This window comes from Dryobates pubescens, chromosome 8, assembly GCF_014839835.1.
Source record: "Dryobates pubescens isolate bDryPub1 chromosome 8, bDryPub1.pri, whole genome shotgun sequence".
NCBI lineage: Eukaryota > Metazoa > Chordata > Aves > Piciformes > Picidae > Dryobates > Dryobates pubescens.
The window spans coordinates 140,506-153,978 of record NC_071619.1 but is presented as its reverse complement, the minus strand read 5'-3'; the positions used below and the strand labels follow the sequence as shown (position 1 = coordinate 153,978).

Genomic DNA, 13,473 nt, shown 5'->3' with positions numbered 1-13,473 from the left:
AGGCAGCATCTTTCCCTGTTTGCTCTTCTTCCTGGGCCTAACAGTCTCAGTAACACATCATGCATTCAACTGACATCAGTCTCACCCGCAGCAGATGACTGCTCCCTTTGTCTCGCCCCAACCAATGCAGGGTAAATGATGCTGTGACCCCAGGTTGGTTCATTAAGTTGCCTCTAAAGTACCAGGGGATTATATACCACTTCCAATTACAAACATGTGACTGCATTTCACTCCTATGCCTGGCACAGGGAACACTTTGCATTAAGAGTGATTAACTGGAATTTAGGCTCAGCTAAAATGAGCTCAATCAAGAAACAGGAGACAACAGCCTAGTGCAGGAGGAGCAGCCAACTTCCAACTGCACACAGAACCCTCTGTGGCAGCATCCTGAGGCATGACAGTGCAGAACTTGCCCCATACAAAAGCACAGCAGAAGCTTCCACACACAGATTGATGGAAACACACAAAGGCAGCACTGGCAATCAGCTCTCCAGAACTGCAGCAGGTTGCTGTGGGGCTTGCTCGCTGGGAGCACACTGTACATCTCTGTTCCTATCAGTTTGAGTTTTGTTAAGGCAAGGCACCTTTTCATATGAACATCCAGATTACAGAAGTCTGTAGAGCAGTAAAACAGCTCTGTATAGGCAGTCTGCGTTACAGGATTGCAAAGCCAAGCACTGAGACCAGTCTGGAAAAGAGCATCCCCTGTCAGACACCAGAACACTGCACCGAGGGAAAGCACCCAGCACGGCAGCCTCAGCACAAGTAGTTGTCTAGCTGAAAATGGGACAGGAAATGCTCCCACAATGACAAGTGCTTCACCCTGCAGACAACTCATCGAGGAGCAAAAAAAGCAAACTGTGATATTTGGGAGTGATGTAAGAGGGCAGACCACCCTCACTGAAATATACATAAAGTGCACTTTACATTTTGGGCAAGAGTTCCAATCACTAATGATTCCTGCACATCTCTCTCCTCAAACATTCTGACTTCACTGTTCTGTAGGTACAAGACTTGAACAGAATCTCACCACTTCTTTTCCAAGTACTGCAAGATTGGGAATTCTTTATTTTCTTCAGAGACATTATAATTTAAAGGCATAGCTCTGTTTTAAGAGTCAAATCTTCCTAGATACAAGGACCAAGAGATGCTTGCTCCAAGAGCAGGCCTCCAGGACATGCATTTCAGCACACCACCTTGATTTGGTCAGCTGATGTATTTTTAAAGCCACATGTTCAGAAAGACAGAATGGTCTTATGAATGATTTCGATGCACTCTCTGATTTCATCCTCCTTAATCACGAGTGGCGGTGCCAGCCGAATGGTGTCCCCGTGTGTGGGCTTGGCCAGCAGTCCGTTGTCACGCAGCCGCAAGCACACCTTCCAGGCATCGTAGTCTGCATGCGAAGGGAACGGGAAAAAGCACAGGATTATGGAACGGGTTGGCTTGGAAGGGACCTTCCAGATCATCCAGTTCCAACCCCCCTGCCATGGGCAGGGACACCTCCCACCAGCACAGGTTGCTCAAGGCCTCATCCAGCCTGGCCTTGAACACCTCCAGGGAGGAGGCAGCCACAGCCTCCCTGGGCAACCTGTGCCAGTGTCTTCCCACCCTCTCTGGAAAGATTTCTTCCTAATCTCCAGTGTGAGAAAGAAACTGGACACCTGAGCCACTGTGGTCCTTCTACCTCCAAATACCTGCTCCACAGCTGCCTGGTGGGGCCCACAACACCACTAGTATAAAAATAACTTGTGAAATTTTGGACAAAAATTAAAACATAAAAATCACCAGGCTGGTGTGGGCAGGACCCATAGCTGAGGAGTGGGTTATGACTCACTGCTCTTAACTCAGAAGGCTTAGCACTGGAGCAGAGCTTTGCTGTCCTGGGGCATTCCAGTTACCTAATCAGCACGAAGGCACGGAGCGGTCACGAATCGTCCACTCTTCACCAGCACCTTTCTAAAGGTCTGACCAGTTACTGAGGCTTTACCTAGCAGCAGCAGATGCTGATTTCAAAACTCCTCATACCCACAGCATTGTTGTAAATGCTCTAAGGCTACACTGCTCATCCCTTTCACCCAGGACAAGCAGAATTCAGACAACGCTTACTCCACAGCAGAAAAAGCGTCACAGTTGCAGCACATGGAGCCAGACTGTGAACTGTTTGGACTAGATCCTAAAGGTTGGACTTGAAAGGCCTCAAAGGTCTTTTCCAACCTAAGCAGTTCTATGGTTGTATGGTTTGCTACCTGGCAGTGAAAAGCTGAAGCATATTCACAAATGAAGCAGGGGTCACTTCTGAGCAGCTCCCCAGAAGTTGCAGTGAACTTGCAAAATTGCTCCAAAGCTGCAGTCTGAAGGGACTCAAGAGTTTGCCTCCAGCACGCCAAGTTTTGCTCCTTCACATCTGAGTGCTTGTACAGATATAGCAATAAATTTAAAACAAGGACCCATGCAAAGAGGAGGTCAGAGAACTTTGAGCAAGGTTACAGTTATGCCTGGACTCAAGCTCATCATGTCATGTCTTAAGAGACTACATCACCTCCCTGCAGCACCTCGTCACTTAGCACACTCATGACAAAAGTAATTGGCTGCTCTGGCTACTAAGCCATTTTCCAATGTAACTCAAGGTGCTAATCCCTAGAACCTTGCTCTCAGTCATTAGCTTTTTCTTTCCTTCTGCCTGCCTGTATTCACTGTACTCTTCTGACTATTCTGGAACTATCCTCAGCCAATCCTTGCATGACCTGGCAGAATCTGGCTTTGCAGCCAGTTTTCCTCAGGTGAGGAGACAAAAGGCTCTGAATTACATTCACCATCAGTTTTGAACATTATAAAATCATAAAATAACTCAAGTAATTCAAGGCAAAACTGTTCAGACTTACTTAGTTAAAAAAAACAAACCCTATTTTTAATAGCACACAGTCAACTTGAGTAAGCTTTCAGTAGGCACCACAGGGCAATAGCCAAGATCTGCACCCAAAACATGATGCCTGTAAACCACCTCCTTACTCCATCAAGAGCCTTTCAGCTCCATGTGACAGTCTCTTTCCACGCTGCAGCTGACTGCATGTCCTCACCTTTGGTCTCCCGGATGACGATGGCATTTAGCAGCCCTCTGCCTCTCACAGATGTGACAATAGCCGACGGTGTCTTCATCAGCTCATTTCTTAGGATGGTACCCATTATTTCTGCATTTTTAGCCAATTCTTCCTCCTCAATCACCTAAAGGGAAGCCAGGTCTACAGTCAGGTGGAGGGAATGGGATGGTTCATCCCACACTGGAAGGGATGACCAACGACTGCCCAGACACAAAGGCTGTTGCATCCACTGCAGCACTGCGGTGGCTGCACACCCAAGCAGATTAGTGCTAAGCCTCCACTCATTCATGTTTACAGCAAACATTAATCTCTTGCAATCTTTATTCTCAATTAACTGCTTTTCATTTGCCATTATTTACAAGTAGATGGTAAACCTCTGAAGACTCTTACTCTGTGCAGCCGCACACACCAGGTGATGCTGAGGCTGTGAGTGACTTGCATGACATGTAGCCAGTTATGCAGTCACAGAGAGACTCTGGACAAGAATTTTCCAAGCTGCTGTTTGAGCTCTATACTAAGCTCACAACAGCCTCTACAATGTGGGCTAGAAAATAAGCCAGTGAAACTATTTTCTTGAATTTACATCAGTGCCTTCAAACCTCTCCTGGATTAGTTTTGGTTTGTCACTTAAGACACTAAGACCCTAAGAACACAGAAATTAGGACTTAAGAATTTGTTTTGTCATCTATGCAAAGAGTTAACCATCAGCAATTTTCTACTCTTACTTAGAGACAGATTTCTACTTGTACCATAACCAACATCACCCCATCAAGCAGAGCCCATGCCAGCCTGACACCCTTTTTCCTTTGGGATCCCATGTCCACTCCCAGACACAAACCTCCAGCGCTGCTATCGCCACGCGGCAGGCTAAGGGATTTCCTCCGTAGGTGGAGCCGTGTTCACCAGGTTTGATGGTCAGCATCACTTCATCATCACACAGGACTGCTGAGATCTGAAACAGCAAGGTCAGGCAGGTTGTTTACATACATATTCAGAACAGTAAACTCAAGTGTCTCTGAAGCAAGTTTTGCGCAGGGCTGAGGAAAGCGTCACCTTCAGCCTACAGTAGGCTGCCATCTCTGCCTAGAGGAGAGCTTACTGACAGCCACCGAGCAGCTTAATCCCTTAAACACACTGAGCTGTGCTGCTAGCACAGCAGCTAACTACAGCTGAGGGGCATTTCTCCAAAGTGAGCCTTATTTCAAGAGTTTAAGCTTCAGCACTCTTTTCACAACTCACAAACACCTTTAATCAGCCAAGATAGTCCAAGGCACATTGTAATTCCCGGAGTAATCAGCAGGAATTTAAGTCACTCCAAGAGGATAAAGTCAGTCATGTGGCCAAGCCAAACAAGTGAAATAATGCCAGTTGCTCAGAAATTGCTCTATTTTGATACACATCAGGGGTTCTCTTGCCCTTCACAGAATTCATCTAGGAATTAATCACAGCAAGACTGTAATAAACTGCTCTCCAGATAGTGGGCAAAAGACTAACCAGTAAATCCAGAATCAAAGGCTGACCACTGGACACTTATTTTCCTGATAGGATAATATCAAACTTTATTCAACTGACAAGGGTTAAAACACCTAAAAATCACCAGCCTAAGAGGATGGTACCTAGCAGCTTGTCACCCTAACAAGTCAAGTATCAGCCTAGAAAGTTCAGGACACTAAAGGCAATACTAGATATTGCATTGTTATGTCTCTCCCGCAGGTTGGACTACCCGGCTCATAAATCCTAGTTAGTTTTGTAAACATCCACTTCCAAGCGTGACAAACATTCCATCCATTGCTCCTTCACTTGGTAGACTTTCAGTGTTAATTACTTAAAAAATCACAATTCAACACAAATATTTTGTTGTTACTCACAGGATATAAGCCACCAGAAAGGGCCTTTCCAAGAAGAACTAGATCAGGCCTCACATTTTCATGGTCAACAGCCAGCATCTTCCCTGTTCTGGCTAAACCAGTCTGCACTTCATCAGCAATAAACAGGACCTATATAGAGATGAAATGGAAGAAAAATCCATATGTAACAGCACAACTTTTGTTCTCATTGCCAGCTCCATTCAAACCACACAGCAGAACTGCACACAAGAAGTGAAAGACCTTCCAGCTGCATTACACTGAGGACACCAAAGTACTTCCTTTACCTCCTCTACACCTCCTGCAGGCATATGTTCTGTGAGATGTCAAAGCACTGACACATGACCATGCTGTCCCCCCTCCACAACACCCTCAGCACCTTCTCTTCTGTGTAAGGCAGACTGCACATAGGGACTGGCCAGCCACAGCCCATCTGTAGTGCAACAAGGATTGGGAATTCCAAAATGTTAGGGTTTGTACACCTTTACTCCCAGGGCATTGTTGGTACATTCTCCTTTGGAAGCTTCTGAGAAATGCCACTTTAGCAAGGCAGCAGGTTTGGTAGTCTGATGTCTAAGTGTCTAAATAACTTTGAGAACCTAAAGCTAAGTCTTTGATCATGTTCTCCTAAGCTGCACTACTATTCGTAAGGCAGCTCCTATTTTCTCTGAGGTATCACAGCAATACTGAAGGCAGCTTTAGTAATCAGATGTCAATGGCTTCCTCTGAAGGAACAGAAGAAATCACAGGCAGGCCTTGTGAATAAAGAATTCTGTTGGAACGGAGACCACTGGTTTTTAAATCAGACAGACAACACCAAGGGAATAAAAAGCTGCAAACTGGCAGATTTCTTTTTGTTGTTTTTTATCACACTTACAGAGGGTAGTGAAGAGTGGAAGAGGCTGACCACACTGGTTCTGGAATAAGATACACAAGCATCTTCTCACCCTTCCATAGACAGGGAATGCCCATCTAACTCAGTGTGCCTTCACTAGCACTGAACAGGCATCGTGGACCTAGCACTCCATCTTAAAAGCTAAACACTTCTTAGCAGGACATAATATTGAGCACAGGGGTCAGAGATGTGATATGAAACAGACTCTGAGAAAATGCTGAACAAAAGAACAAAGCTGTGACCTTTGCTCTTTGGAGGTCTTCAAAGAACATTCATGAGCATATGAACATTTCCTGAGACTCATTACTGTTATTAACTCCTGGTAGCACTTTTACACTCCAGCAACAAGGTCTCTTGACACTGCAGTAATGGGCTTCTGGCCCAAGAAACTTATCATGTGAAAAAGAAATTAAATGCAGTTTCAAGAACATGCACTAGAAAGTGGAAATGGTAATAGCAGTAAGAAACAGTGAAAAATGTGCCCTAAGTACTTCCTGGAGAGGTATATCCGTGAAACACAAGAAGTACCCCTACCCTATTCCACAGAAAGAAAAGGCAATGATTCAACAGAGCATGAAGTGCTGTGCCCTGCACACCAGGATGACCTTACAAGGCATGCCAGTCAGCACAGTGTGCAATGTTTAAACCCCCTTGGCACAGCCAGCTCCTTACATTGTGCTTCGTGCAGAGCTCCCTCACTCCTGTCAGGTAGCCTTGGTCAGGAACAATCACCCCTGCTTCACCTTGAATCGGTTCAACCATGAAAGCTGCTACATTGGGATCCTGAAGGGCTCGCTGTGGAAACAGGAACAGAAGAGACAAAACAGGTCCTGTTGAGAAACTCACAGACTTGAGTTGGCCAACTCACATGGCTTGGCTTGGACAGACCCTTAGAGCTCATCTAGTTCCAACCCTCCAGCCACCGCCAGGGACACCTCAGGTTGCTCAAGGCCCCATTCAACCTGGCTTTGAACACCTCCAGGGTTGCAGCCTCCACAACTGCTCCAGGCAACCTTTTTCAGTGCCTCACCACTCCAAAGATTTTCTAATGTCTAACCTAAATCAACCATCTTCCAGTTTGAAGCCATTGTCCCTTGTCCTGTCACTACAAGCATTTATCAAGAGTCCCTCCCCAGCTCTCCTGTAGGCCCTTCAGGTACTGGAAGGCTGCTCTGAGGTCTCCCCAGAGCTTTCTCTTCTCCAGGTTCTTCTCCAGACTCAATCTGTCTTCAGAGCGGAGGTGCTCCAGCCTCTGATCATCTTCATGGTCTCCTCTGGACCTGTGGTAACAGTTCCATGTCCTTCTCCTGTTGAGGGCTCCAGAGATGGACACAGTATTTTAAGTAAGGTCTCTAAATATGGAGATGAATGTGTAATAGAACCTATGTCTAGCCCTGGTGTTCCCCCTCAAATGATGGCAACAGCATTCATGTCACACAGTTCTCCCTGAGTGCCATTTCAGGTCCAACACAGGAGCCAAGGTCACTGTTTTCCTTGAAAAATCAGCTGTTGTGCTTGCTTGGGAAATTGCAAACTTAAAAAATGCAAACCCAGACAGATTATCAGATTAGTCCCTAAACTGCCTCAGAAATAGACTCAGTTTTGCATTACCCCACGCAAGACAAACACTTGCTTAACACTTCTCCAGTACACCTCAGACAAAAAGGAATGGAGCCTCTTCAGAACAGTTTTGTCACCCTAAAGCAAAGTTCACAGCCACACTCTTGTGCCATCAGGTTCTAAAAGGTTTAGAAGTCCACAAGCCTCAAGAGATGTAATGATTGCCAGCTTTTCTCAGCACTGCCCCATAAATAGGAGATTCAGTTATCAGTCTGGTGGACCTGGATCTGAGTTTCACGTCTCCAGAGCACATTCAAAGCCTCAATAAAGTTGGCTGAAAGCCACTAAATACTTAGAAATCTTTCACAATGGGCAGCCTTATGCAGGTTCAAAGCTGAGTGAGCTTTTCCATGATGCATATCTAATATGCCGAGACCTTTGTTTCCCTTAACCAAACTCCTAGGAGGCAAACATCTCTGTCCTATATATCCTCCAACTTCCATAGCCAACTCTTGTCCTGAGCAGACCCAACAAGCAGAGGAGTAACCAGCCTGTCACTCATGAAGATGATGTACCCAGATGATGGAATGGCAATGTTCCTAGTGCTTCAGGACTATCTTCCCTCCCAGGTCCCAAGACCAGCACCCTGTGGCTGCCGCTAAGCACCACATACCCTTTAATCCCTAAGACCACATTATAAAGGTGGGAAATTTTTCAGACCCATCAAAGAGAACCCTCCCCAGCATCTTGCCAGATGCATCTCAGAAGCCCAGAGACATGAAGAATCACAAGTATTTCAGTAGCTCAGTGAAACACCAAGCTAGCATGACTTGAAGGGTGCTGTGAAACTGGGAAGAGCTGTTTGTGGCTGCTGTTAATCCCAGTCACCTGGTCAGTGAAGGATGTACAGCATTTCTGAGAGCAGTAGGCAAAGACATTGGCTTCAGAATCCTGACTTCAGAATGCATGCTACTGATCTGGATTCCCTTAGAGTGCATCTGCTGTTCTTCATTTGTACCCTGAACATCTCAGGCCCCGTGGTTTTCCTTTTACAGCCTGAAGCAAAACTGGAATTCAAAACCAAAGAAAAATTTACACACGTTTCCTACACATAGTTATAACAGATATATTCCTTACCTGCCTAGATACATAAATCATAACATCAAAGCATGTTTCAAAGGAAAAGCTTTCCATTTTCCTGCTTGCCAGCTGGCAAAGAATCACAATAGTATTATTTCTTGTGAGAGAACAAAGGTCATCAAATACCTCAAGAGCTGGTAGGTCATTGTATGGGATCACTTCAAAACCCGGCATAAAGGGTCCAAAGCCATCATAGCTGGATGGGTCAGTAGAACTAGAGATAGCAGACATGGTTCTGCCCCAGAAGTTGCCAGCTTAAAATAAATGAAAAGTATAAAGAAGGAAGTTGTTACAAAGCTGACTAAGAGCCAGAAGAGCGCATAGGACATTACACTTCACATTTGACAATGCATTTTAAGTGCTGTCTAACACCAGCATGTTAGCATCCTTCTGCTAACTGTTGGCATTTTACATCGAGGCCACAATTACCTTCTCTTGCTAAATGAAAAGCATACATTAAAACAAAATTATACTGTAAGACCTGGCAAGGATACAAAATAATTCCCATAAGCTTTGTTTATTGAAAAATTGAAAATAACCCAGGAAGATAAAGTCTTAAGGAAGATACACAGCCTGTATATAAATACCATTCATTAAATGCAGGGAAAAGAAACTTAACACCACCCACAACTTAAGTCCTAAAAATAAGGCTGCCAGTAAGCCTAAATAAAAAGATACACATCAAATGCATCCCAAAGTTCCAGGAGAAAGTATTTATACTTGGAAAACTATTGTGACATTGTGCTATTTCACATAGAAACATCAGCTACAATGTCTAGGAAGCAGCTATCTTCAGGATGATGATATATTCATCTTCATATCCCCATTCAATCAGCGTTCTCTGAGCTCATCTATTGCAAGCTGCTTACAGGTTGCCCAGGGAGGTCACAGATGCGCCCTCCCTGAAGGTGTTCAAGGCCAGGCTGAATGAGAGGCCTTGAGCAAACTGGGCTGGTGGGAGGTGTCCATGGCAGGGGGTTGGAACAGGATGATCTTTAAGGTCCCTTCCAGCCCCAAACCATTCTATGCTTCTAGAAAAGGCACAGCACTGCAAGCCTTTCCTGTCTTTCAGCCACCAATTCGTGCAGCTGTGATCCTAGGGGCAGAGGGTGTTCTCCAGCTGCAGGAGACGCTGAGGTCAGCTCTTCCTGATGCATCCCTTCTCTCCAACCGCCAGGGTAAGCAGCACGACACTGCTCACCACAGCAAAGAACAATCCCTGCCCTGCTGTGCTGAGTCACAGGCTTATCACCTCAGGGCTGTGCCAGAGCAATCCTCTGGATCCTGCAACAAAGCCCTGCAGGCTGAAGCCCACGAAGCAGAGCAGGCTGGCTGCTGCTGTCTCCACCGTAGCACTCCAGCCTCTGTATTGGCTCACTATATCAAGCACAGAATTGACCTCACGTTGGATGTTTAAAAGCACTTTGTGGACTGACCCAGCTACCCAAGAGCAATTTTTCTGCCAAATAGCTGGTTTCTGGAAGTTCTACCTCAACATGAGGACAAACTGAACTGCAGTTTATAAATGCTACCTGGTGACAGTTCAGCCACTCTGTGTAGCAAGAGTCAAACAACAATAAGTTTTTTCCAACTGTAACCATTAAAAAAAAGTCAATAATTAAGTAGTAATCTTTATTCTGGAAGGTTTTGTAAAGCACAGAACCACTGAACATTAGAAGTGACAAAAATGCTTCATCTGATAGCAAAGAATATCAAATATAAATTACCCAGATTAAAGTTTATGTTTAGCAAAGCATACAGGGGCAGGTAACTTCTCCCTGTTACAGAACCAAGCAAAGCAGGCAGGTGAAGGAGCAAGAGTGTGACCTGTACAACCAGGATGTGCAAGGGCCCCCATTTTCCTTTAGCAGTATCACTTTGACATCTGCCATATGCTCAAGACTACAGCACGGCTTTTCTGGGTTAATGCCAGCTTCTAGAAGACCTGGTGAATGCAGAAGAAAACCATTGGTAGGGAAGGCCTAAGAAGGTAGCAGGCTTAATCCCAGTGTGGCATCTACGATGGCACCTATCTGAGCAATGGAGGTAAATGTATGTACAAACCAGCCAGGTAGGGATAGAAAGGCGCTGCACTTGAACACCCAAGAAGTGGTTAAAAAGAGCACAGAGGACTGCACTTTCCATGGGATTTCAGGCTCAAACTCAAGCACCAGCAAGAGGTTGCCCAGAGAGGTGGTAAATGCTCCATCCCTGGAAACATCTCAGGCCAGGTTGTTTGGGGCTCTGAGCAGCCTGATCTAGTTGAAGATGTCCCTGTTCACTGCAAAGGTGTTGGACTAGACAACCTTTAAAGGCCCCTTCCAACTCAAACCATTCTGTGATTCTCAACAATTTTTGACAGCTAAAACCATTAAGTAGCACAAACAAGGCTGCTTCACTTTCTGTATTCAACTGCTCTTCATATAACACCTTATTAAGTATGGTTTCCTTCCTGGATTTAAGCTCATTGTTGCATTTCCCTCGCAACAGCAAGACATTACCAGCAGCTCCTGACAAAGCACAACTGTCCTCATTGCCTCCTGATGCATACAGCTCCACAAGGAAGAGGATCTGGAAGTGATTTGTCACAGGAATTACACTCACCTCTCTTGCTTTCACAGTCACTTCTGTTAAGATCACAGGCACTCCAGTTTTTAAAAGTTTACAGCTAATTGTAACTACCCGAGGTCAAACTGCCAGAAGCATACACAGAATGTTTGGTCAACAGAGTGGAAGGAGGCACTTGGTGAACCTTAAGGCCCTGCAGGCTGCTGTAGCCACAACAGCAGTTTTTCAACAGCACCACCCCCAGCAGGTACATGAGTACCACAGCATCAGCTAGCAGGCTGAGATCAAGTGTCAAAGGTTACAGAGACCTTCCACAGACTTGCCTCAGGAAGAACGTCTGAAATGTTAAGAATGTTGGAAAGTCATGGCTCCAGCTGCAGGAATGGAAACGGCGTCCGGGGCTCTCGCCCCCTGACACCTCACCACACACACTCCCCGTACCTGCAAAAACGATCTTGGCTTTGTATTTGGGAACTCCTTTCACCGTGTACGCCCACTTCCGAGCCAGCTTGCAAGCGGTTTCTCCAGCCTCCACTCCTAAAACACAGAGCAGGGCATGAGACAGGCCAGTGGGCCAGCATCGGCGTCACAAACCCTGCGAAGCACAGCGACAGCAAAGGAATAGAAGCAGAAGGACATTCGTACCTGTGTTCATTGGAAGAACTTTGTTGTAATTGAACATTTTGGTGATATATTCCTCATACTCTCCAAGAACATCATTGTAGAATGCTCTGGATGTCAGGGTCAGTTTCTCAGACTGAGCCTTCAGAGCGTTCACGATCTTCGGGTGGCAGTGGCCTTGATTAACAGCACTGTAAGCACTCAGGAAGTCAAAATACTTTCTGCCTTCAACATCCCAGACATAAACACCTGGGAAAACAAAGGGGTGGTCAATGCACAAAATATAAGAAGGCATGAGACAGTACCAAATGGTATAGGCCAAGAGCTCCAGCACAGCCTGGTCAAATACAAATGGAGTCCTTGCTGTTCTGTAGGGCACAGCCCGGGTGCATCAAGAACGGTGTGACCAGAAGGCTGAGGGAGCTGCTCCTCCCGCTCTGCTCTGCCCTGCCCTAGTGAGGTCACATCTGGAATATTGTGTCCAGTTCTGAGCTCCCCAGTTCATGAGAAATATGCCTAATGATCCAGCTCTCTAACAAGCAATTAGCTGTCTTCATTCAATTGATTACCTCAGTCCCACCCACCCCATCACCCCCAAAATCCCAAAGGTTAGGTCAAAATCATATTGCTGTGATCCCACCTGCACACACACGCGTCTATCCCACCCAGGGAAATCTAAACAAAATACCTTTTCCTTTTTCAGAGGCAACAGGTAGTGGTGGTAATTGTGGGCAACCATATTTAGCCTCACGTTCAAATATGAACTCAGAGGTTGAGATCCCTGGGTGGTTTTTTAGGAGCAACTGAGGCAGCAGAACTCAAGGAAGCATGGACAGCTCGGCAGAAGCAGTGAACGCTGCGAGAGCGGCTCAGCTTGGAAAACATTATGGACTTCAGGTATGTTGTCACAGGCCTGGTGAGGGAAAAATAAAGTTATTTAATAACTAGCACTGAGATACTTTCAGAAGAAATGTGGGTTTACTGCCAGGATTGCAGGCTTCTCAGCTTGTTTTGCAACTCAGTCAAGAAAGTCACAGTATCCAGTATAACCAAGGCTGGAAGAGACCCCAAGGATCATAAGTCCAACCTGTTCCAACAGACCTCACAACTAGACCTGGCACCCAAGTGCCCACGTCCATCTCCCCTTGAACACCTCCAGGGACGGCGACTCCACCACCTCCCTCAACGAGGAAATGTACTGAATGTGGCACTAACTAGCATTATTTTTTTCTCATTTTAATGTTCCACACAGTACCAGAAAGAAAACTAAACTATCACACTCACCAAGTGTAGAAAGTGCTCCTATCATTTTAGAAGTGTTTCTTTTGCATTCTATCTTAAAACTGGCACTAGATTTATTGATCTAAACTGCAACAAGAAGGTTAAGTTCATCAAACTTCTTGTGCTATTGAAATGCCTTTCGTCCAGCAAGACCTCTGCAGGACAATCCTGTCACAAAATCATAAGTAATAAAATATTTGTGTTATAATAACACTACATACCATCAGAATATGTATGTATAATCTATTTGGGGACCTTGGAAGATCATCTACTCCAACATCCCTGCCGTGGACAGGGATGCCTCTCAAGTAGACCTGGCTGCTCAGGCCTCAGGACTGGTGTTGCCCAAGTCTCAGTAATATTTATACACAAATAACACAATGCTGGGGGAGAAGCATCTGACCCAAAGAATGTTTAGCTGATGACATAATCAAATTTGACA

General features: G+C 45.5%; 1 protein-coding gene across 1 annotated transcript; it reads right to left on the bottom strand.

Moving 5' to 3' along the window:
• Positions 1 to 1,039: 1,039 nt before the first annotated feature.
• Positions 1,040 to 12,660, bottom strand: OAT (ornithine aminotransferase). Its single transcript, XM_009910402.2, is given in 10 exon segments — positions 1,040 to 1,396; positions 3,081 to 3,225; positions 3,940 to 4,053; positions 4,970 to 5,098; positions 6,534 to 6,656; positions 8,688 to 8,815; positions 11,571 to 11,666; positions 11,775 to 11,999; positions 12,439 to 12,527; positions 12,529 to 12,660. Coding segments are annotated over 10 exon segments (1,317 nt in total). The 5' UTR covers positions 12,636 to 12,660; the 3' UTR covers positions 1,040 to 1,235.
• Positions 12,661 to 13,473: the final 813 nt, after the last annotated feature.